Source organism: Phaenicophaeus curvirostris, chromosome 6 (genome assembly GCF_032191515.1).
Source record: "Phaenicophaeus curvirostris isolate KB17595 chromosome 6, BPBGC_Pcur_1.0, whole genome shotgun sequence".
Taxonomy (NCBI): Eukaryota; Metazoa; Chordata; class Aves; order Cuculiformes; family Cuculidae; genus Phaenicophaeus; species Phaenicophaeus curvirostris.
This window is the reverse complement of record NC_091397.1, coordinates 32408366-32434330: the sequence shown is the minus strand read 5'-3', so window position 1 is coordinate 32434330 and position 25965 is coordinate 32408366. Positions and strand designations below refer to the sequence as shown.

At 36.8% G+C, this 25965-nt stretch overlaps 1 protein-coding gene across 1 annotated transcript in view; it reads left to right on the top strand.

Moving 5' to 3' along the window:
• The window catches only part of CNTNAP2 (contactin associated protein 2), a 1119128-nt gene that overhangs the window by 523401 nt on the left and 569762 nt on the right, over positions 1-25965 (top strand). Inside the window, exons 6-8 of the mRNA XM_069859729.1 lie at positions 943-1127; positions 3466-3609; positions 9135-9399. Coding sequence (XP_069715830.1) covers positions 943-1127; positions 3466-3609; positions 9135-9399 — 594 coding nt within the window. The remainder of the gene's footprint in view (positions 1-942; positions 1128-3465; positions 3610-9134; positions 9400-25965) is intronic.

The window sequence follows — 25965 nt, the reverse complement described above, 5'->3', positions numbered from 1 at the left end:
TTTTTAAGCTTACTGCTGAATTAGTCATTTGCCGCTTCAGTTGACATCTAGCTATCAGCCTTTGCTGGCTTAGCTTTGTCAGTCAGATTGCAGTGAGATGTTATCTCTGACTAACAGAGCTGCACTGGGAAAAGCACCTGGAAATCACAGCAGAGAATTGCAGAACCGTGTTCTTGCTAGTAGTTCGACTTCCAGAACAGGAAGGTAGCTGCAGGAGGAAAGACTGAAATAAGCCATATGTCATGGTTTGAGCCCTGGCCTGGCTAAATTTTGTCAGACAAAACCATGCAGTTGGGCTCTCACCTATCTTCCCCCCGACCCTCAGGGGAAGGGGGAAAGGAAAATGAAAGGAAAAAGACATTTTTTTACTTCTATTAGCTCAGTCTACATTGAGCCTTTTCTTATACGCTCACTGGTATAGATATACTGACAAATTCTATGAAGTGTAGGCTAAGCATTTGCTGTTATCAGACAAAAAGGGGGTTTGTTACCAAAGTCTGTTACCAGAGACCATGTCCTCCTCAACAGTCATAAATCAGTGCAGTTCCAGGGAAGCTCAGGACCTGCCGGAAAGGCCATTCTAGGAAGGGTGACAGCTTTTCATTTCTGTTGTGCATGGATGAAAACACAGAAAAATCCTAGTAAAAAACAACTTTACAAATGAAAGTAGATATTACTTCTCTGGTTTATCTCCAAATAACTTCTCTTACAAATAGCTATTTATACGATTTACTGATAAGATACTTGCTGTATTTGATCTAGCTGTTTGTATTTATAGCAGCAACCCTCCACTGGGCAGGTTTTTGCTTCATAGCAGACTGAATTCCTCCAGCTTATAGTGTCGTCAGGTATGATTCAGGTGAAATATTGACAGAGCAAGGGGATAATGTTTGCCTAACTGGTATAAGGTGAGAATTGCTGTTGTTTCTATTTTTATCTTAGGAAGCAATCAGCTTGGTTCTATTTATGGCCACACATCCGTGATGACAGGCAGCCTCTTAGATGATCACCACTGGCACTCTATCATCATAGAGCGTCATGGGAGAAACATCAATCTCACCCTGGACAGACATATGCAGCACTTCCGAACCAATGGAGAATTTGATTACCTGGACCTGGATTATGAGGTAGACAGTGAAATTTCTTTGTTGTCATTCAAATTGGCTTTACAAATCTTAGTAAAATAAGAAGAGAAAAGAAAACTAATATAATTTAAGATGTTTTGATGCTTTTTTGTACATATGTTTTAATTATTTCTTCCCTTACATTTACTGAAATTTTCTTTCCAACACTATTCTTTTATTCACTCTTAAGTGTAAATTAAGTTTCTCTTCATTGACAGATCCCATCTGGTGTAAGAGTCATCTTTTGTTTTAAAATGGGAGATCTATGTTATTCAGCAAGCTAACTATACGTTACTGCTAAATCTCTAAAAGCAGCAGTAAACAGGAGGTAAATTAAAAAAAATCATACAATCTGTTTTTCTACTCAGGTGATAATTTTGCACTTGAATTGGAAAGCCTCATTCAGTGGTGACAATAGTATTTATTTTTAGCAAAGCAAGAAGATTAGAATGTTTTTACTAATATAGATCTTGATCTTTCCTGTCTTAGCTAGGTACATACTTCCTTATATTTTCAAAAATACGCAATCTATAATTCCTTTATATAAAAAAAATGAAGCGTTAGGAAAGTTCTAAGAAAACTTCTGTTTAATCAGCCAGGTTAATGCACACAACTCTTCAATGGAACTTCTTCAAGTGTGTGTGGATACACATTTCTGTGGTTCATACAAATGCGAGAGCCTTAACATCTTCTCCCTCCTTTCCCCTCAGTTATCTCACTGTTTATGGAATTAGTCATGGCAGACTAAATTTAAATGTGTTACCCTTGTGTAGAATAAAACATAGTGGATAAATCTGAATCAGAACTATTTTTTATAATAATTAAAATATTGTAGTCACATGCTTCATTTCATGTAAACCGCTACATCATCTCTGAAGTTAGGTCACGCAGTTTATAATACTTGAGGATACATGCCCGAAATGTTTTTACATAGCTATTGTGCACTATTTATGTTTTAATTTTCAGTTGCATAGCTTTAGTTCATCTTACATACCAAGTCAAAGCCTCCTCTTCAGGACAGAAAGTGATATCTTACGCACTTTAAAATGGAAAATGTGTCCCTAGAGCTGCATTTTCCTGATCTTGATAATAACAAATGGAATAAAAAAGAATGATATTTAAAAACTTTTCTCTGTCAAATCTCAGCAGCAGAATAGAAGTAGACATTTTTGTAAACAATCATAGGTCAGGGAAGCTAAGTGTAATTATTATTTATGCCATCATCTATTGGATATAAATACTTAACATAGATTGCAGGGACTAATCTCATGAGTCCCTTAGTCTTCATATTTGATCTACAAACTAATTAAAACATGAGCATTTATTCACTTCAAACATTTCAGAAAAGATCCCGATGCAGTAGAAACCTGTGTGGTCTCTATGGAGTGACAGGCAAAGAATTCATAAGAGATGAACATTCTTACTTCGTAAAATATTTGTTTTTCTTTGATTTTAAGCTCTAGGGATTCTGGATAACCTAGTATTTCAGGGTAATGACATTCAGCATTAAAAGAAAAATAATGCCTGTTTGACATTGATGGCTCAATCTTTGTGGTGGTTGTCTTCATCTTCTCTACGGACCTGATTTAGCCTGCTAAGTCATGTGGTAACTCCTCATTGACTATAAATACATGATAAAACAATCTTCATATTCAGTATTGGAAGATGCTTCCGTCTAACAGGGGTTAGCATCTTTAACTATGTGATTTTTTTTGTGTTTGATGGGAACGGTTGGACTCGATGATCCGGTGGGTCTCTTCCAACCTGGTTATTCTGTGTGATTCTGTGATTCTGTGATTCTGTAAAATTCTTCTAGATAAAGCTGTATAAGTTAGCTGTATAAGTTTTAAAGGAAATAAATGCATTGTACTGGAGCCCACAGCTGTTGTGTTGTAGCCTGAGCTCTGGCACACAGTTAGAGCCAAGCAAACTATTCTAATGAGATTATCTGGCTAATTTTATATCTCCTCTTGTTTAAAAAAATACTGGGATGTACATTTATTCGAAGTTCTTTGTTTGAAGTATGTATTGCTCAGTGTGATCAGAAGAGCAGTCCGTATATGAATGACTGTGATAAGGTCTGCTCACTTTTTGGAAAGCTGTAATAACACTTAGGATTTACTACCATAAATGTTTGCAATCACAAATTCGTTACAGATTTAATTATATTTTTATACTTTTGCAGTGCGTATTTGATACTTTCTTTATCTGGTAAGCAGTGTTGCTAGCTCTCTCATTCACCATGCTTGAATATTCAAAGAAAGTGTATGCATCTACAGAAAATTTGTTTAGAAGTCTTTTCCCTCCAGTAACTACCTACCATGTTCTTTGTCATTCAAAGATAACCTTTGGAGGCATGCCTTTTTCTGGGAAGCCAAGTTCTAACAGTAGAAAAAATTTCAAAGGTTGCATGGAAAGCATCAACTACAATGGCAATAATATCACTGACCTTGCCAAGAGGAAGAAATTGGAACCATCTAATGTGGTAAGAGCATAATTTGATGCTTATCTAAACTTCTGTTTTCCCTCTAAAGGAGACCAGAATGTTTGTGAGTGTGTGTAGATGATATCCTTGTATTGTATTGGAATGATGTAAAACACAAAACAAATTTTATCACATGCCCAAAGATCTCATTGTATCTACCTTCGTGACTTTTTTTTTTTATTATTATGTCTGAGCATTTTACTTCTAGGGTCACATTTCATCTTTCCAAAATTTAAGTATCAGATAGCTACTTTTTAAAAGGAGATCAGCTGAACTAATAAGTACTTTCCTTTCCTCCAAAATTATAGCAGTCCAAAACCAGTGCAGGCAAGATTTATTATTAAATCAATGACAGCTGTCTCATAGCTTTGAGTCCTGGTATCTTCCATCCTTGCAGAGCCAGTTGGATTACTGGAGTGCAAAAGTCATTGGAATGGAATGTTTTCATAGGCCTTTCTGGTATCTCTGAAAAGCCTCAAGATATTGGACTTGAAAATCATTATGTAGCCTCTTAGCATTACAGAGCTTCTTAATATTTCATTCTATTTTTTCTCTTACTTAAGTATTCATAGTTGCTTTTATGTTCAAACTTGCAGTTTTATGGGCAGAGTGATTAAGAAAGAATGTAATTACCGTATTTTTAAGGCTCTAAATGTTTCTAAAATTGCTTGCTGGCATACAAAGGCAACGTGTGTAGGAAATAATTATATTACTGCCATGAGTTTGAGACAGTCTGAATAAGTTGTTCAGGTCTTTCTTCTATACAAAATTACAGCCTTCGTGAAGTCCTGCTAACGATATATATGGTTCCGCTATTGCTTTTGTCCGTATGTAATAAACAGTAAAGATTTATATATGCGATGATGATGATGAAGTTCAAAGGACTGGTAACCATTTGATTGCTCTTTGGATAGCAATAGTTAAGTTCCATATATTTGTATGAACAATATGGCTAAATGGTCAAGGTAATACAAAGGTTAATTTTGGAATATATGATTTGCCTATACAAACGCAGTAATACAGCCTAATATTTAGTACCTTTTCTGTATCTGAATTTCTTCTGTATTGACACAGGCAAAGAGCATGATACATATGCTCTGGAGGAAGACTCCACTTCTAGAACTTTTTTCCATCCAGTCATATGAACTTCTAAATCTTTGATTTTTTTTCTCAAAATTGCTTCTGATTTCCTGCCTGCTGTACATTTTAAGCTTGTAATGTAACCATGATTTTCAAAGACTGATGCCTGATTATAAAGGGATCTTTGTATAAGAGCAATCTTTCCATTTTGCGCAGTCAAGTCCCTGCAAGTTAGTAGGGCATATTCTTAAAGCCTCTTTCTGAACAGAAGGGTTGCTTAAGAGATTTCTGTAGTGCAAATCCTATCCTTTCAAAAGTGTGGCACAGGCAGCAGGCCTGTGAAGTATCTGTGAAATCATTGTTCTCTTCTTTCTCTCGCTCTCTCTTTTTCTCTCTCTCTCTCTTTCTCTCTCCTTCTCTCTCTTTTTTCTCCCTCCCTCCTTTTCTCCCTCCTTTTCTCCCTCCCTCCCTTTCTTCCTTCCTTTCCTCCCTGCTTTCTTCCTTCCTCCCAGTTATCTGTAATGTGGAAGCAAAATCCACATAAGCAGCTTTACCAGTGTTAGTGCTACATCAAGAGGCTATGGCATGCCGACTTGCTTTGATGGTTCTGTTGATTTTAAATTCTGAGAATGGCTATAAAAATAGAAATTACCTTTGTTTTCAGTAGAATTACTTAAACTGTTTCAGCTTTTCAAAGGCAAAAACAATTTTACTTTGACTAAATCAACATGTATTCTTAAGTTTCTTACAAAAGCTTTTTCCCCCTAGTTTTTAGCCTGATTTAGCATGAAAAATAGACTCAGTGGAGACTAGAGTTACTGTTAATCATGTTTATGATGGTGGCACCTAAGCAAGGATCGTCTTAAGATGGGTGTTTTCTTTAAATTATTTATATTGACCGAACATTATGGTAAGGTCAAAGATAAGTAGCAAGCTATTTTGATCAAAATACTGAAATAACATGATACGTATTAGCATAGAGTATGTTGCCTGCACTGTATGTTCCATCCTGATTTAATAGGTTCTGTAGTCTTAATAAACTCATTAATTCTCTTTTGGAAGCTATGCATGCAGCCAGTAGATCTATTAATTGGGAAGAGTTTTAAGACCCTATAGTGTTTCCCCAAGGGATAACATTTGAATGTGGATAGGCAAAATTGATTTGTAAGAAGTAAACATGAAATTAATTTGCAGCAGAATCAAGATCATGATACAAACTCAAGCTACCCATATAAAGATATTTTTGCCATCTCCCTTACAATGTAGTATGAAAAATTCTCTGATAAGACCAACATTTTCAGTTTGACTTCCAGATGTCATTGTGCAGAGAACTATTCAGCAGATCACTCTGAAACTACAGAAGAGGATCTCTTTGTCTTTTATAATTATAGAGCCAGGCTGCAGTTTAGCTCAAACTCTTGACCTAGACCGGGTGAGCATTCTATATCAGAAGGGCTTGACTTAAAGGAGGAGTTGTCTTGTGAATTGCAGTCATAAAGGCAATGGATAATCCATTTCAGATTAATCTGGATAGCTCAGGAGGGAAAATACTAACTAGCAGAGAAATCAGTATTATTCCTGATTCCTCAGGAATAATTCCTCAAGAAATCTTTTATGTAGTTAGTATGTTCATGATAAATGCAATCACTGATGTGAAAAAGGATTTGAACACATTCAGTGCCATTAACGTTAATAAGTGTTACACATGCAAGTATCCCATGCATCAGGATGACAGGGAAGTGTCAATTGGATATGAAAGCCCTTTTGTTATGAAGAAACACAACCAGCTTAGTAACAAAAGTAATAAAGGGAAATCCTTTCCCTTTACTTAGAAAGTAGTTGTAATTTCTCTCATTCATACTGTAATTTAAAAGCTTCCTATAGTTCCTAATTATTTTCCTAAACACTTGGATATATTTTGTCATCCATGGAATGCAGGTCTAAGAAAAGAACATGGTTTGTAATGTTGAGACATTATCATAAAAATCAGAACAAATCTTATAGGAGAGCAGCATGAAGAAATCTCTTTGCTAGTTCCAGATTATTAGAACCAAGAGTTTCTTAATTGATAATGGAGTCTGCCAACCTAATACTCCAGTTGCTACTAGTTCTACTGGCCTTTATAGGTAGACTGTGTAGCAACGTAGCTTCTGACACTCTAGGAAAAAGAGATGGTTATGCAGAGTAATCAAAGAATCTATCTGAGTGCTGAAGAAACTATTGGTCTTATTCCTTTATTTTTTACATGGAAACACTGTAAGAGAATCTGCTGCACAGTTAGTATCTTGCTATGACACAGATAAGGTATTTTCAGATATGTTTTCTTTTAAGAAGTGCCAGGTTTGGACATTGGTAAAGGAGTGCTAAATCTTGCTTCCTTATAGAATCATAGAATAACCAGGTTGGAAGAGACCCACTGGATCATCGAGTCCAACCATTCCTATCAAGCACTAAACCATGCCCCTTAGCACCTCATCCACCCATGCCTTAAACACCTCCAGGGAAGGTGAATCGACCACCTCCCTGGGTAGCCTGTTCCAGTGCCCAATGACCCTTTCTGTGAAAAATTTTTTCCTACTGTCCAGTCTAAACCTCCCCTGGCAGAGCTTGAGGCCATTCCCTCTTGTCCTGTCCCCTGTCACTTGGGAGAAGAGGCCAGCACCCTCCTCTCTACAACCTCCTTTCAGGTAGTTGTAGAGAGCAATGAGGTCTCCCCTCAGCCTCCTCTTCTCCAGGCTAAACAACCCCAGCTCTCTCAGCCGCTCCTCATAAGGCCTGTTCTCCAGCCCCTTAACCAGCCTCATTGCTCTTCTCTGGACTCGCTCCAGAGCCTCAACATCCTTCTTGTGGTGAGGGGCCCAGAACTGAACACAGTATTCGAGGAGCGGTCTCACCAGTGCCGAGTACAGAGGGAGAATAACCTCCCTGGACCTGCTGGTCACACCGTTTCTGATCCAAGCCAAGATGCCATTGGCCTTCTTGGCCACCTGGGCACACTGCTGTGTTGGTATTGACATCGTCTAGCCCATCTCCAATTTATCATAATAACTTCTAAAAAAATTTACTCTAGGACTTTCTTCCCACACGTTTTCAGACACAAAGTTCCTATCTTGCTTCCAAGTTCTCTAACTTTCCTTGAAATGAACTTTCAGATGCATTTATATGCTATGAATACAAAAATAGGTGACAGAAGAGCTTATATCAAGAAGTCAGTAATATTGAGCTTGAAAATATTTATATAATAAAGATGATAACTGACTCCTATTGGGATTCTGAACAGTGCTTGGCTGAACCTCATCTCTAAACATCTGGGTACTTTCAAAGACATTAGTCAATCCTTAATATTTTTTTAATGCACAAATAAATATAAAGGAATTTCTATCTTGATCATAATAATAATTTCCATACTGCATCAGATAAAATTCTTTCTTGTCAAATAAACTGAAATTGCCAGAGTGTTCGTCTACCACAGTGCATCAGAAATCCTGACCATAGAACAGGATTGACTTTCCCACATGTTAGAAGAATTCTTCAGCAGAGGAAATTTTCCTGTTGTATTCATATTGATTTATTAAAATAACAGTTCTGAACTGTGATTGTTATAAATTATTTATGATTCCTAATGAAAAAAAAATGGCAATACATTCTACCATTGTGGTCTTCTATGAGAAATGACATGAGAACCAGACTAAAAGATTCATGTCTGTAATTCTAGTCTTGTTTACAGACACATTTCAAAGCCTTGAAAATCTATAAAGTTGACTGAATTTTTGTCAATTTCCCAAAGAGTAGAATTTTCCAGTGTGAAAACTGTTATTTCTTTTACAGAGAAAATTATTGACTACAATTATTAGGCATTGTTCATGATCAGCTACTCCAAATCCTTCTGCTTTGTGAAATGAAGTATTAATTTTTCTAGTATTATCTGGTAGAAAACATAACAGAGAAGCTAGCTCTTCACAAGGTATCCTTTTTTCACAACCTCACATATTATATTGATTGACCATTGATATAAGTGTATTTGGAAAGCTGTATTTCATTTTTAAAAAAGGCTGAATTATTGCACTGTTATAGGCTTCTTTGGAGAACATGTTCGCAAGTCCAAGTTTCTCTGTGATTCATTTATTCATCTTTGAACTGGGAATATTAATGCTTTCATCCAAGCTTTATTTTATACTATAGCTCTTCAGGGCAAAGACTGCCTATTTCTGAGTGTATATAGAGTACAAAATATAATAGGCTTGACAAAATCAAAACATCTACAACAACACTATAATGGTAACAATAATGATAATAATAATAACACATTTTTACATGCAACTGCTATTGATCACAGTAGTCTCCATGTTAAACGAAAGCCGGAATATTTTTTTTAGAGGTAGCTATGAATTCAGTGTAGTCTTACCTTTTTGTTTATGTTTTTCCTTTTTGTGTGTTTTACTTAGGGAAATTTAAGTTTTTCTTGTGTGGAGCCACATACAGTGCCTGTCTTTTTCAATGCCACAAGTTACCTTGAAGTTCCTGGTCGTCCAAGACAAGATCTTTTTTCAGTCAGTTTCCTTTTCCGAACCTGGAACCCCAATGGACTTCTGATCTTCAGCAACTTTGCAGATGACCTGGGGAATGTTGAGATTGACATAAATGAGGGCAAAGTCAGTGTCCATATCAATGTCACCAAAGTGAAGAAGAACCGAATAGACATCTCATCAGGTAAGTTGTTTGGTTTTGGTTTTTTTTCAGTTGGTATCATTTTTGGTGGTGGTCAACCCAAAAATTAATGTGTTTCACAAAATTTAACATTTAAATTGCAGCTATACTAAGTCTTTTATTGTAAGTTTTGTCAAGTAAGATGTGGAAGAATATTGAAACAGTTGTCAAATTACAAAACAAGATTCTTACTTTGTCTGAATACCAGAAAACCTATCAGCCCTTATTTGTGAGGTAACTTGTTTGGTTGGGTTTTGGTTTTTTTTCTTCCATCTTTCTTGCAGCCTTCTCGGCAAAAATATTTGTTTTCAAAAGGGGAGGATACTCTCTTTCTGAGAGTGGCTTTATGATCACGCTGCTTCTGTTACTTCCTAATAATTAGGAAATTCCCATTAAAAAAAAAATATCTATTTGTTTTGACTACAAGTCTGGCTCAAAAAAATACTGTGGCATTCTCTTAGTATGCTGTAGAGTCATACTGGAGAAGTACCAGAGCTTTCAGTACCTAACTAAGCAGATTTTGGATAATACTAGGTAAAAAATACAAGATTAAATGTGTTTCTGGAAAAAAAAAACAGAGGGTGTTGGTGTCAGTTGATAAACTTTTTAAAATTACTTGATAATTCCATTCTGGTAGATTATACATTCCATCTAGTTTATTTATGGGCATTTCTGGATCAGCTGTAGCCAATACAGTCTTAGCTATGTTATGTCAATTAGCACTGTTTCTCAGCAAAGTCGTGACATACTCATGATTTGGAAAATACAGGATTGCTTGCAAATGGATCTAGCTCCACATTAAAAAACACATCAGTGATTAATTGAAGTATCATATTTAACAACCTAGTTTCTTGGCTAAAAAGGATGCCTTTTCTGTCTGCAGTCATCTGTGGTTACTATTTTTTCTTAGTTTCATGGTGGAGGTGCTTAAATCTTCATCAACGCAATGGATATACTGGCAAATGAATAATAGTTTCATTGTCCTTGTTATGTAAATAAACTCACAAAAGAATTAACTCATGTGTTGGTAATACAGTAGGGTCTTAAACAAAAATGTTCAAGTGCTTCATAATTAGGAAACACGTGGAATTATCACCCTCATTCTTCCTTCCTTAACTCTGCTTACTACAGATTTCAGTTTACCAAGAGAAGTGGCTACTCATGATACTTCTTCATGAGCTTCCCTGTACATTTTTGTCCAAGGAAGATTTCAGTATTGATTAGCCAAATATTATGAGAAAAAAAAATCACCAATTTTGCCCAGTGTATATCCTGATATGAAACAATTTTCAGTTTCCATTATGTTTACATTCTGATAAGTAAACACGTGAAAAAATTTAATTTGCTATTCTGCTTTCTCCAGACCTTCACCCATAACAAAAAATCCCCAGCTACCACAATGTAAAAACAGAGTATTCATATCCTGACTTTCTTCTGAAATATTCTGAATTGAATATTTTTCAGAGTAAATCTGTTCAGTCTGTATGAGCAGCTTACCTAAGAGCCCAAGAATCACATGCAACCATTCAATTTTTATAGCCATGGTGCTGTTCTCCATACAATTTGATGACTACATAATATTGTTTGACTGTCTTAAAGAGATAGCTGTTTCCTTTGCTATAAAAATTTGAACCATAATAAAAATGAATGTATGGTTTAATTTTCATTGTATGGACTTTTTGTATTTGCATAGCTATCATGGGAAGTCTTTGATTTATTTGATATTGTATTTTGGTACTACTTTTGTTGCCATGGGCATTTTAGTGCCTGTGAAGTGAATTCTGTATGTGAAGACAAGAAAACAAAATATGGTATCTGCTGGGGAAGGCTGCAGAAGGAGGTCTGCTTTTGCATTGGAAATAGCACAGGGACCTTCTTGTTCCTTTCTTCTGCATGAAACTAACAGATGTCCGCATATAAAGCACCTGAGTTTATATAGAAGTCAATGTGTGTCACCTGTAATAGTATATTTTCACTGAAGGAAGCTAAAGTTTCTTAGTCCTTACTCTGTAAATCCCCCCATAATTTACTAAGTTATTTTTTTGATACCTTGTAATGTCAACTTTCCATACTAACATGAATATATCAGCAGTTTGTTCTGGGGCATAGTCTAATTCTGGCTGTAGAAATAGTAGCTGAACTGACAGACAGGATTTGCTTGAGAGAACTGTATGCTTATGTGCAGGTAGCAGAGTTTGATCCTGTACATCTCCACACTAAAGATACTGATGTAGAACAGAGGTCTGGTTTGTCTGTTTTTCAATGTCAGAGTATGCCTTAAAGCTGTATGCACTGATTCAGGGAGCTCTAACTTAGCATGAGTCAAATTTAGATAAACAGGAGAGCCTGGCCTTCAAACATATCAAATATAGTTAAATTTCTACCCTTGTCACTGGTAGCTGTGCACTACAAACTTCCTTATTGAACTACTTTATGAAGTGCTGGAAGGGATCAGGCAGTATGTGAAAAAGATTTTCTTGTCAAACTTAACAGAATTTTCATACCTAATTCATTTGAACATTTTGTTTAAGGAGAGAAGGGCAGCTGCAGATTGAAATATTTTGATGACACTTTACAAATATATAATGAAATAATGCACTGACGGCACAGTTCAAGGAGCTGCACTTCTAGTCTCATATAGTGCATGGACCTGTGTTTACTACTTGCCTACAGAGTCAGTAAAGTTTACAGGACATTGTAAAAAGTTTTGTAGACAACTATACGTTTTAGAGGCAAGACCATCAAATAATCAGCAAGCAGGATCAGTTGACAGTTAAGAATAGTGAGAGCTACTACTAATCTGTGAAATCATAAATAGGTTTTTACTGGGTTTTTATGCCAATTAATTCTACCTTTTTCTATTTTGTATAGTGAATGAAGGGATACTATAAGGTGTAGAAAGGATAGATGTAAAAAGTTTATTTCTCTGTAAATACCGTGACTATGAGAGGTTTACATAGCATGCTGAGGGAGGACCTTTGAATCAACAGAAGGCAATCCGTGGGTGTTATGAAGCAGACACTGTTTTGCATTTAAAATCTCAATCAAGAAGTCCATTCTTAGCACTTACTTTGTCTACCAGAGATCCTTCCCTGCTCTTATCAGTTGCTTGTTCTGTTTCTGTCAGGGATAATTTTTTCACAGTGTTAGTAGATGACAGCAGGAGCTTTTAGGTCTTATTTAATATTATGCTTTGGTCTTTCAAAAAAGCATTTAACTGGTCTTTCTTTTGTTTAACTCCATGTTTGGCCCATTGAAGATTTCACTGTATTTACTTCTTCATGAACTTCTCTCAGTTTCTTAATCTGTCTTCTTAATCTTTACTGGAACAATAAGTAATCCCAGTACTTTATTCTTTGTATAAATAAAATAAAAATATTTTTTATAATCAAAATAGGTTTGTATATCTGAAGCTTCTTCACTCAATGTTTGGAGTTCAAAATTATCTTCAGCCTAACTATGGGGCATTTCTATTATCTGTCATGCGTTAATTTCCTCTTTAATTACATTGTTGCTACTTTAAGAAAACAATCATAGGTAGTTGATGTTACCATTAACAGTTCCTGTATAACTTTCTGAAGATAGCTTCTTGTTTGTCAAAAATGCATTGTATTTTCTTTTTTTATGAGGTTAGACACTGTTTGTCTTGCTATTCCTTTCAAGCCTTCTGTCACTTTCAAACCTCTGCCTCATCTCTATACAGCTGATTAAGGCATTTAAGTGTATCCGTATTATGAACATTTCATATTCATTTTATATGTCCTGCAAAGAATCAGGGACGATTACATATGTTGTAGTCCAGTATGTATGATTTTTGCATTACTAGTATAAGGCAGCAGACATCATGCTGTCCTGACAAATGCAAGTCTCAGGTTTTACTTGACCCGACTATAGCTTGTTTAACAGTGACAAAATTAGTTGCTGACCTCTCTTGGACTTCAGTTTGGTGAATGGTAGAGGCACAAAAGAGCTAGTGAAAAACAGTTATGTTTTCTTTTACAATATCAATAAGCTGTACAGTCTTTTGCTGATAATACAACTTTGAGCATTACAGAATATTTTACCTTAATATACAATTTAGCATTCAGTTTTTAGTACATACAAAAGGGACAGAGATGGTTAGTCTTTGTGGTTATACTTACTGACTGATTTTGCTTACTGAGCAGATTTTTTTCATTTTTTCATGACCTTGCCAGTTGTTCCTTCAAAACTGATTTCTAAACAATAAAAAGTTCCTTCTCTTTGCTCCCGAGCATTCTCTCATGTTCAGTAAGCACTGTTTAGCAGTGAACAGACCATCAAAGTTGTCACACAAAGTCAATGGCCTTGATTTTGTTTTTTCTCGCACTAATCTTATTTAGACACTACCACCATTTGATTGATTAGAGTTATATTAATAAACTTGCTGTTAGCAAAAGGAAAATCAGGCCCACTGAGAGCTGAAATAAAGATTTAATTAGAATAAAAAAGCTACTGACTGTGCAGAACTGCACAGGTGAAATACTTAAAGCTTGTGTATAAATCAAGAGTTAAACATCCTATTGACTTTTTCTCAGCAGAGTAAACTGTGATTAATATCTTCACAATTGGGTATGTCCCAGTATATGGATTAATAATAGGAGAGATTCTCATAAAACAATCAAGAGATTTCTGTTTACTGTTCCATATAGTTTTGAAGTAAATTCTGCTTTTGGCATCATGGGATTCAGACAAATTTCCTGGAAATTGCCTGATTTACCCAAGTGGTTGATGGAAGCAGTGCTAGGCTGAGAAGATAGAAGAAAGAATTGTTCACGCTTTCCTTAAGAAAGCAGATTTCCAATGTAGTTTTGTATACCAAAGGATTCTGGTATTCTGGTACAGTGTTAAAAGTAATTGAATTTTAGTATATGCTACCCGTTTACCCTAAGAACCTACTCAAAATTTGTTCTCTTGCAATTAGGAGAATAAATTGTTGCATTTATTTATAAGCTTTAACAAGCTATTATCTTCTTTCTTGAGCACAAAAGAAACCAATAATTGGAAAATGTCATGCTGCCACATCTGTCTTTGCGAGAAAAGCTGTTACAAAACTTTTCCCTAAGCCACATGCAAACGCTGTAGAGTGGAGGGTTAAGCCACAGCTTATGTCCCAGTTGCCTCCTTTCCTTCCAGTCTACCTGCTTCAATTTAACCCAAATTCCTTCCTAATGAAACTAAACTTTTCTGAAGCTTTCAATGTGAGGAAAAATTGGTAAGCCATTAACAAATGTGAAGAGTGTGGCTTTGCTCAAAGAAACAGTAGCAACATTCAAAATAACACTCCTGAGGAATCATTTAATGGGTTTACAGTGTTTTTAACAGCAAACCTTGAATCCCTGTTTCATTATTGAAAAGAACTTCTCTGCCTTTTGAGAAAAGGCAAAGTTTTCATGGTAGCTGTTTTGACCTGGCTCCAATTAACAGCATGGGGATGAGGTATAGGTTTCTTTCATGTTTGCCAGCCAGCTGGAGTGATGACAAATCACTTCAGGGGTACACTCAAGATTCCAGTCGTACTTTGAACACAGCCAAAGTTACAGATCTTTACTTGTAACTCAGAAAAGTTCAATTCATATTCCAATATACACTTTGAACACAATCAAAGCAACTATAATTTACAACAACAATATTTTACTTTGAGCTTGGTCAAAGCAACTACAGCTTACGAGAAGAACTTGCATACAATCAAATTCACCCAAAAGTGCCAAGGAAAAAAAAAGATGTAGTAGAATAGGGTGAGAGAATAAGAAAAGAATAAGGCAGAGAGAAAGAAAAAGCTGCTACTAGTAGGCAAAGAGAAATGTAACATAAAAAAAATCACCCCAATGAAATCCAGTGCAGGACACATGCATCAGGAAACATGATCCACAGGGCAGAAGGCATGTGCATGTGTGATTCTTGACAGGAATTATTTATAGAGGAGCTCCATCCCCTATTAGCATACAAGGAGTGGTCTCACTGCGCCTGTGCTGTACTTCTGCATGGAAAGTTCTTGAATTGGAGCAGCCACAGAAGTTACTTAAGGAAAGTTCTTGAATTGGGGCTAGGACCTCCAGGAGTCACTGGCACTTCAACCTACCCTTGCCAGAATAAAGCACATGTGAAATCTTCGGGCATGCATATGCAGTGAGGAGCGCTTCTGCCTCTTCAGTGTGTGCCAATCCCTCTGCTGCAGAAGCCCAGGACAGGTTATTGTGTACTAGGAGCCCAGCTGCAAGTGGGCTGGGGGCAACACCTGTTCCCGTACCTTACCCCTCTCTCCTGTGTTGCTACCAAACTTCATAAAGCCCCATGCACACACAGCCTTGCACCAAGATGATGTTTAAGACATACAGACAAAAGTTGATCTTTACAGTGGCAGACTCTAAAATAAACTCTTGATTTATCTTCTGTTTGTTTTCTCACTTGTCTTTTCGAAGAGAGTTCTGACCTTTCATATCTAAACCTTCTCTGCTCAACTTAAACATCAAAGGCTCTATGAAGATCCCTTGGATTTTACCCCACAGTACAAATGATAAGTTGCTCAAAAAGGACATAATCTCCTTTGGTCCATAGTATCTTAACAGAGAAGTTTTCATAGTGTCCAAAACCTTCTGCCATTAAATTAAATTAATCTGCTTGCAGCTCCTCTTTTCCTCTTCCAATTTTCATAGTTAACATCTTGTTCTGTATTTTAACTCTTGCTCAAGGCATTCTTCAGTTTCTCCTGTCAACCATAAACTTATTAAAGTTTGGAATATGAATATCATCATATTTATCTGTATTAAATATACATATTAAATAAATCAGACTTCTCCCTGTGGAATCTGTCTGGGAAGCTTTCCACTCTTCTGTCTTTTTGCAAGATCTCAAGTCATCTGAATTGCAGTTAGTTTGTATTTTAGACCTTGGGTTAAGATAACATCCTTCAGGTAATGAAATGTCTCTGACAGATCTAAAGTAGTATTTTTCTAGTGACAGTTCCCAGGGGCGTTTTATGTGGGAGTCAAGATGTATTTTTGCCTCTCTTGTTAAATGAAGGTTTAAACAGGGAATGTGCATAAACAGAGCAAAAGTGCACTTCTGGTGGGAAGATAATATTTCCCACCAAATCTTTTCCATATTATTGATACTGTTATACACTGAATATTAGTAAGTGGAGGCAGATAGCCGTGAGGCGCTTGTCAACATGATTGAGATGAGAGACACAAATTTTGTCTGCAACAGACAGCATGATGATTTAGCATCAGAAGAGTCTGAATATTACAGAATTGTTTTTTTCCCAGATAGCCGGTTTTGTTTCTCTGTTTCTCTCTGTATGTTTATTTTTGGCTATGACTTTAAGCAGCAGATGCAGCTACATGTATAGGTATTTGTGCTTTCTAATTCTGCAGAACTGAGAAAACAGATATGCTTGTAGTAGTTATTATTATTATTATAAGTGTTTTCTTGTAGCCTGGTTTTGCATCTTGGTACAGTAGATTGTCAAACCAGGCAGAGCAAGAAATAGGCTTCGTGATTGCAGACTTTTTCTTCTAAACAAACTGATGAGTTTAGTTCAGGATTCTGTGAATTCTGCTTCATCAGTCACTGATTTTTACTGGAGAGTTGCCTACCAAATACAAGTTATGCATTCTAAAACACAAATGGTACTATTTTCAGATACTTCATGGAAAGTAATATTACTCCTTGTTGGTCACACTGATACCTTGCAAGCATGAGGGAACCTGAGAATAAAGAAGGCAGGCTGTCCTCATTGACAAGCTTTCTAAATTTATGCAGGAGGCTGAAGTTCGGTTTACTTGTTTGGGCCTTATTTGCCTCAGCACTGTAGAACAGAGTTCAAAAGCACCTTTACAAGTCATTATTTAGTACTCAAATATGAATTAAGGTTTTTACAACTACTGTTTGAGCAGTCACAGTAACACTGAATTTCATTCAGGAAAAAAACTGCAACAGTCAATAGACAAATGGTAATTTTTATTTTGTACGAGAAGGAATGTAAATTACATGAGTAGAGCTGGACAGAAATAGTTGGAAATTTGCACTTTTAATTGTTTTTTAATTCAATAAGTTTGACCAGAAGCAAAATAATTGTTAGTTGCTTTCTATGTTGCCTTTGCTTACTCCATTCACAGCAGTTATTGTCAGTCTGATTCTGGTCAAGTCTGTGAAAATTTTGCTTTTGTCTTTGATTGATGTATGATAAGGCCCTTAGCACCGAATGCTACAGTGGTGCCCAATATTTTGCAATTATATAAATAACATAGATTTTTACTTAAGTGGGTCCATTATCAGTGGCATATTTTTGTTGAGTACAAAATGAAGAGATATCTCTCTAAAGATTGGTTTAACAAGACAAAGTTGCTTAGTTTATGTATGTAAGATGCTTAACATTACCTCTTGGATCAGTGTTGGAAAAAACATGGCAAAATATACTTCTGTTTGGGTTTTAAAGTCTTTGGGGACTTACATGAGCTGACTGAGGTGAATGTAGCTTTCTCCATTATAATTTTGCTTTTGGTTTAGTAATAAAGAAATACCAATAAAATAATATAATCAAGACAGGAACTGTAGTTTATTGTGTTTATGCGCATAGTGATAGCAGTATCCCCGTGGCAGCATTGAGTATTCATATAATATAAAGGGAGGTGAAGGGAATGTTTTCTTAGATCTGAAAGACTCGATATCAGAACTATTGAGTTCTTTCCCATGATTTGCCAGTTTGCCATCTCTGCAATGTGGCTCTTTGAGAAAGCCTGTTTCGAGGACTTACAGAGCAATGCTGAACATGATTTGTCACAGATGGCAATGTGATAGTAACCTCACAGCAATGTCAGTGAATTCTTTCAACACTTGCATGAATACCATAGAGAGCCATTGGCTTAATTTTCCTGATTTTTGTACAAGTCTATTTTTCTGTTCATGACAGTATAAAGCAGTTCCTGTAAACTTTTCCATAGATGTTAATATTACTTAAAAAATGTGATTGAACTTCATGCTATGTTAGCTCTTTAGTTCACCATGTAGCAGATTTAATTTTTACTGAAAAACAGTGAGAAAATGTAGGAAATCTATTTGAAGTCTGCTTTTTACTTGATTTCTGTTTCAGAGAGAAATAGTTGACTAAGCATATCTCATGATAACCCAGCATATGATTAATCTGCTATAGTAACTTAGACATATATTCTACTGTCTATTTAGTCTGGCAGTTATGAGATTTTATAAATGGCTATGAGAAAGTGGAGTAGTAGAGGGTAAAAAGAACGCACTCACTTTTTATTGATAGTATAAATTATTGCTACTGTACTTATGTATATGTACCATTGTACTAAGGTTTCTATGATTCTGTGATTGTGTGTATAGCCATGTATGTCAGATATTTACTCAGCTAATTTGCCAGCTATGACATTCAGGAAGTTTGCCAAATATCAGCATTTCATTAAATAGTAAAGCTATTTGAATGGGTTTAGGAGTCTCAGAACATTCAGCAAGTAGGTGAGTCTACACTTTCAATCACTCCTTGTTTCATATCAAGCTCCTTCTGCTTCAACTGTCCCCTCTGGAAACAGGCTGTATCACATCTAGGATATCATCTTTCTATGGGATCAAGTGTTTCCTCACTATCAGCGCCAAGACTCAGGAATGGGTGGTTAGACTGGTGCAGAGACTATTGCAGTAGACAGTATGGACAAAACATTAGCCTTAGTCTGTCAACCTGGCTCATCCTCCACTATTCTGCAAGGGTCAGTCTGTCAACCTGGCTCATCCTCCACTATTCTGCAAGGGTCAGTCCCTTTACAGACTCTCATGCTCTCCACACATTTGTACACACAACATAGTCTGCCTTTCATTGCCTAAAAAGGGCAAACATGATGGGGTAATTCTCTTACTATTCATCACTAGATACCCATTCTTAAAATCATAATATTACCAATGTGTCACAGACCCGAATAAGGACAGGTGGGATCAGCGGGAGAGCCAAACTGTTGTGACAAGGTTCTTGTAGCTATGGCCATGCAACGATAATCATATGACAGCTCCTCATGACTTGCACAGTGGGATCATGTAGATCAACAAGGTGAAGCCCTAGAGAGTGTGTGCCTTTGCACACTATATAATGTGGACAAAAATAGATTGCTGTAGGAACCAACCCCGAGCACTACAAGCGTAAACTGTGTTGGGTGAACTGGCCGGGGGAACATGATCATTCTTTGGTTCTGGTTACAAAGGCAGCACAGACAGAGCCTGTGTTGTTTCAGAAACAAGAAACCACAGTGGAGAAGGTGCAAACTAGAAGGAGGGTCTTAGATGTAGAAGAAAAGTGTAAGTATTTAGGTTCGGAAAACTGGGCTGCCACCACTTTATTTGCTTAATGATTATTGTTTCAGAAAGGAGTTTCAGTGTGTGTAAAACCTTGATTGGACAGGAAAATAATTGTTGTTATGGATGAAAAGAAAGTGGAGGAAAAATACTGGAGACCTAGTCTTCACTTAAAACATAGTACTTTTTCTGTATACTTAAAAAACATGTATAGCGACATGAACGAAGGACCTGAACATTCATTTGTACATTATTGTTGCTTACATGTACTATGAAATAGTGTTTCAAAAAAGGTCACAGAATCATCAAGCAGTGGGACACACAACATTGTTCAAAACCACTATGGGATGAAGCTATCAACTATTTAAATTGAAATTACCATTGCTATCTCTTCACCTTTTCATCTTCTCCAAGGAAAATAAAGGAGTTTTTATTTACTTTTAAAGTGGGCATTTGCAGCTTTTGCATTTGGAGTAAAACCAGGAATACACTTTCTAATGCAAACGTCCTTGAAACTCATTTGAGTTTGCAAGGAATTTTGCAATTTTGAACTTTTAATCTTATTTATCACTAATCCTTGTGTAGGTGTCTCATAATACCTCTAGCCAATTACTTACAGAAAAGTAATTAAAATTCATTGTAATATCAAGCACAATTTTTTTTTGGAGGGAAAACATGACCTAATTAAAGGCATGGGACTTTAATTTATGTGTTAGGAACTGACACTTCAATATCTTCTTTTTCATTGCTATTCAGGAACCTGGGCAAATAGTTTATTATCTGTGACAGGTTTCTGGCAGTCCCTCTTGGTTTGACAGTGTTATTTTAGAGAGAAGAGAGAGTCACTTTTGTACATAATGAAAGGAAAAGTTGTCAAGCATCCATACATATTTTATGCTGCATAAAACTTAAGTGCTAGAGGAAAGATTCTGTTTTAAGTCATGCTATTGTAAATTCATAGTGCTTCTGCTGACCTCCAGGTCTGCATCAATGACACAGAATGGCATCTAGCCCAAAAGATGAATTTCTTTTTTTACACAGGCAGTGCAGCTCTTGTAAGTTAGCTTGGCCCTTACTGTTTTATTTTTGTTAGTACAGTCATGCAAAACTGTGATATGTATTTTGGCATTTTGGCATTTTCTACTGGCATTGACAGAACTAAAAGCAATTTCTGTCAAAGTGCTCCCTTGAAATGGCATCATATACTGTCTGCTTTGTCTCATTTTTTTTCAGCGTAGTTCACATAACTGGTTACTTTTAGCTGCAAAGGTAGGCTCAAGGAAAAAAACCCAATATTTTCTAGTTGTATGTTGCTAGCTCTGCCTTTAGTTTGTTCTTAAAAAGGATGATGAGTCCCTTCAGACATTTTTGCACATTGTTTTTCATTTTAAAATGCTGCTGAGGCAGCAGCACTTGAGCACCGAGGTGAAACAGAAACTGGAGTCCTTTGGATTCTGTAAGCTGACTGGCAGGTGATGTTGTCTTTAAAAAGCTTGTTCATTAAGCTTCTGTATTTGATGGGGGCAGGCGGGGAATCTCAATTCCCTTACTGGGAAGCAGCCACAATAAAATAAGTAACTTATTCAAATACCAAGCAAGATTTTATGGATTGGTTTCAATGAGGACAAATACTGAAAATTCTACACATCCCTTTCGTAGAATATTTACTTCTTAAAGAAAAACATATTTAGAGGCATCCCCTGTGTCTTTTCCAAGAAATATATGTATATTCAAGATCTGAAGGACTAGAATTTTAAAATGCAAGAATAACTTTGGTTTTCTTCTTGCAGATTTAAAAGCATAATACATGCCCTCAAGAATGAGAGTTTCATTCATTAACCTTTTTTAGCCATTTAAACAGCTCTTTATATGCACATTAGTGCATGCATTAACTGTCAAGTGGCATCAACTTTACCACAGCATACAGATTTCTAGCAGAACAAAATAAAATCCTTAACATTCTGGTGTTGGTACTTAGACAATTATTTGTGAAAACAGTAATAGCAGATCCCATGTCTGTAGTATCCAGAATTTGCAACATAAGGCTGAGATTACTGACAGTACTGACTCTTGGGAAGAATAATATGGTGTTGAGGAATGTTTAGGAGAGCTAGGCTGCTGTGTATAGTGTTGGCAACAAGTGATGTGTTTGATTAAATTTGCCGAGTGATAAAGCTTGCTGTATGCTGTACAAGAATATCTGGTCCCAGGGAGATGAACTTCATGTACTGAAAGCACAGAACTAGGCACTGCACAGTTCTTCCTTCTTTACCTTCACTGGTGCCTGTGAAACATAAACATATCTGTATATTTGGGATCCTTCAAAACACACCCATTCCTAGCATTTTCTCTCTTTGTTTTATCATGGGTAGACATCAGCAGATCATAAAACAACACTACAGTTTTCATCAAGTGTTCTTAGGCCTCAGACAAATTTACATTAAATGCATTACTAAAATAGGCAGTTATTAATTATTTCAAGTCTCTTAGATGAAATGTTGACCCAAATTAATTTCATGGGGCTTTCCTGCCTTCAGTACAGTTACTGTTTTATTCAAAGCTTGAGCAGTGCTTCCAGTAATAGTTTGAATAACTTTCTTTTCCTAATGAGAAATGTAGCCTGTGTGTTTCAGGAATCAGTACTTATACTTATCAAGGTATCGTTATTCACATGTAGGTTTTGCAGTTACAGAAAGAATGATTGTTTTTGTTGTAGCTAAAGATGCCCAAGATACTGAAAGAGATTCTTGAAAATACATGTTTAAGACATGCTCAATTTTCTTCATTACATTTGGAAGGCTGTAGGCATAAAATATTATGACTCAAAAAATATTTACCAATTCTGTTATTTATAATGGAGAAAGAGCAGAGTGTTAAAATCTAGTTGTATCTTGTACAGTTCAAAAGGAATTTTCAAATCATGCCATGGCCTAATTTGTCAGGATTCATTGGTGTGAGTTAGCAAGTCCAAACTCTTGGAAAAGTATATTTATTCTCAGTCCTCACAAAACCCAGAATATATAGTTATTCAAACAACAAGGAATTGTATATGTGTGATTTAATACAATATACCCCACAAAATTTTCAAGTAACCTCCTTGTAAGACTGCTCAGGATGCTTAGGGCCATATGAAAGAATATTTGAAAAAAAAAAAAATTCCAGATATTCTGAAAGCTAGAGAATGTTGTTTTATTGGCAGACCAAAAATACCCCCAAGAAATTACAAAAACATTGTGCTTTCCTTTGGCAGGATGACATCAGGTTATTCAATTCTGTCTTGAACAAATGTGGAGCACAGAGCCTCTTTCTGGCTTTCAGCAGCCTGATAAGAACTGTATTTTTCAGAATTTGCAGGCAAATGCTGTCATGAATGTGAGGTTTGGTTCATCTTTCCTTCATTTCTAACCTTTCCTAAGACAGGCCTTTGCCTCTGGGAACCCTTGTCATTTGCTTCTTAGCTGTGGGATTTTACAGTTCCATTATTTACTACAAGTAACTATTACAATAACATTATATTAGTACTATTAACTAATACTGCTACTAATAATAAATAATTATGCTACTAGAAGCATTACAGTCCAACCTACTCCATTCACTAGTCAGTTGGGTTTGAATTTTGAATGTTACTTATTCCCCATGTCACAGATCTGTGATCAGTGTTATTGATTATCAGTCTCCATAATGCTATTTCATAATTTGAACAACATTTGATTTTGCATTTGAAATATGCTTTTAAATAATGATAAACTCCATACAGAATATGGGAATATAACAGGAGATTTGCAAGGAGGAGTTGTAAAATACACTCAAGTGACCTCACTGCTGAGATGTAGAAAAACACATAAATCACGATAATCATTGTTTAGTTTTGTGTGCTTGACAAGTAGAACCTGTGTGTTTAGGTGACACAAGCTGTGATAAACTCAGGGACATCTTACAAAATGTGCTCAAGATTCCTGCTAATTGAAAGTGCTCAAAGCACAGTGAAAAACTGCTTTGCCATTTCCCTAAGAAACACAGGCAAATCAGCAGGTTTAGTACACACATACTCCAGCAAGGATCAAGCTTTCCGGGGCCTGTGTTCCTGCTTGCATTTTGTCTGCTGGGTGCTATTTCAGAGATACTCTGGTTCATGAGGTCATTGTTGTTCCTGCGTCCTTTCTGTGTTTGCTCACACACAGACGCAGTAAGTATCTGAAATACAGTCATCCCACAGGAAGGATCTGCCTATGTCATCCTATTCAGTCTGGACTCTGCAATAGATGCTCTGCAGCTGGACCCTTGGGTTTTCTTTTCTTTTGTAAGAAGAGTGAGTGTCTTTTTTATGTTCTGAAGGCTTCTTCAATTATTTTCATCCTCGGGTCTCCCTTGCCATTCCCATAACAGTGAATCAGAGTCATTGTAGCTAGTATTTTTGTCAGTAAGTAGTGAGCTAATGAGCAGTCATAAGATAGGGGATGTAGCAGATCTGCAGAAAATTTTGCTTTTTTACCAAGGAGGATATGTTTCCAGGATCTTTCATGGCTTACTTTTTGCCACGGAAGTTCCATGATTCTGTGTAAGAGCAAGCAGGAAAGTGTTCTACCAAGGAAAGAGCTCTTAGAAGTAAAATGTAACTGTACATTGAGGCAGATTGAGGTTGGGAGTGGAATTAAATCTAAGTCAATGTTGAATAAAGATTTTGGCAAATCAGCTTTTTTAGGTATAAGAAAATAAATAATTAATATTGGTTTGTTATATATCTTACATTGCTAGCTTTGCAGAAGTTAGAAAACAATGTGTTAGTTTATTACTTCCTGATTTCACTGATTCTTTTCTTCCTTGATTTATGGGCACTTTTATTCTGCTTTGATTTGTTAACACAGTTATACTCATTTATTTCTCAGTTGCTTCAACTTCCTTAGAAGTTTTCTCACATATGGTGTTAAATTCCAGTTGACAAATATTCAAAGAAAATAAGCTTTTTGTATGTACGGGAGTTTGCCATGTACAAACAACTAAGGCAAATAGCTTAGTTATTTTTACCTTTTAAACTATGTGTTATTTTTATGGAAATTGTCTGAGGTCTGATATGGAATGCCCTAGATTATGTCCTTAGAGCATTTTCAGCACCAACATTGAATATAAAAGCAAAAGTGGAAGAAGGAACAACACAGTGTTAACTAAAGTCTCAGTAGTAGGAGGTTGCATTTTTTTTTTTTTTTATTTTCAATCAACAATTAATGAAATACAGAATCACAGAATCACAGAATCACAGAACAACCAGGTTGGAAGAGACCCACCGGATCATCGAGTCCAACCGTTCCCATCAAACACTAAACCATGTCCCTCAGCACCTCATCCACCCGTGCCTTAAACACCTCCAGGGAAGGTGACTCAACCACATCCCTGGGCAGCCTGTTCCAGTGCCCAATGACCCTTTCTGTAAAGAATTTTTTCCTAATGTCTAGCCTACACCTCCCCTGGCGGAGCTTGAGGCCATTCCCTCTTGTCCTGTCCCCTGTCACTTGGGAGATGAGGCCAGCACCCTCCTCTCTACAATGTCCTTTCAGGTAGTTGTAGAGAGCAATGAGGTCTCCCCTCAGCCTCCTCTTCTCCAGGCTAAACAACCCCAGCTCTCTCAGCCGCTCCTCATAAGGCCTGTTCTCCAGCCCTTTCACCAGCTTTGTTGCTCTTCTCTGGACTCTCTCCAGAGCCTCAACATCCTTCTTATGGTGAGGGGCCCAGAACTGAACACAGTATTCGAGGAGCGGTCTCACCAGTGCCGAGTACAGAGGGAGAATAACCTCCCTGGACCTGCTGGTCACGCCGTTTCTGATCCAAGCCAAGATGCCATTGGCCTTCTTGGCCACCTGGGCACACTGCTGGCTCATATTCAGTCGGTTGTCAACCAACACACCCAGGTCCCTCTCCTCCAGGCAGCTTTCTAGACAGACTTTTCCTAGTCTGTAGCACTGCATAGGGTTGTTGTGCCCCAAGTGCAGGACCCGGCATTTGGCCTTGTTAAACCTCATGCCATTGGACTCTGCCCAGCGGTCCAGCCTGTTCAGATCCCTTTGCAGAGCCTCCCTACCCTCCAGCAGATCAACACTTCCACCCAGCTTAGTGTCATCCGCAAACTTGCTAAGTGTGCACTCAATGCCTTCATCCAGATCATTGATGAAGACATTGAACAGGACTGGACCCAGCACTGAGCCCTGGGGAACCCCACTTGTCACTGGCCTCCAGCTGGATTTCACACCATTT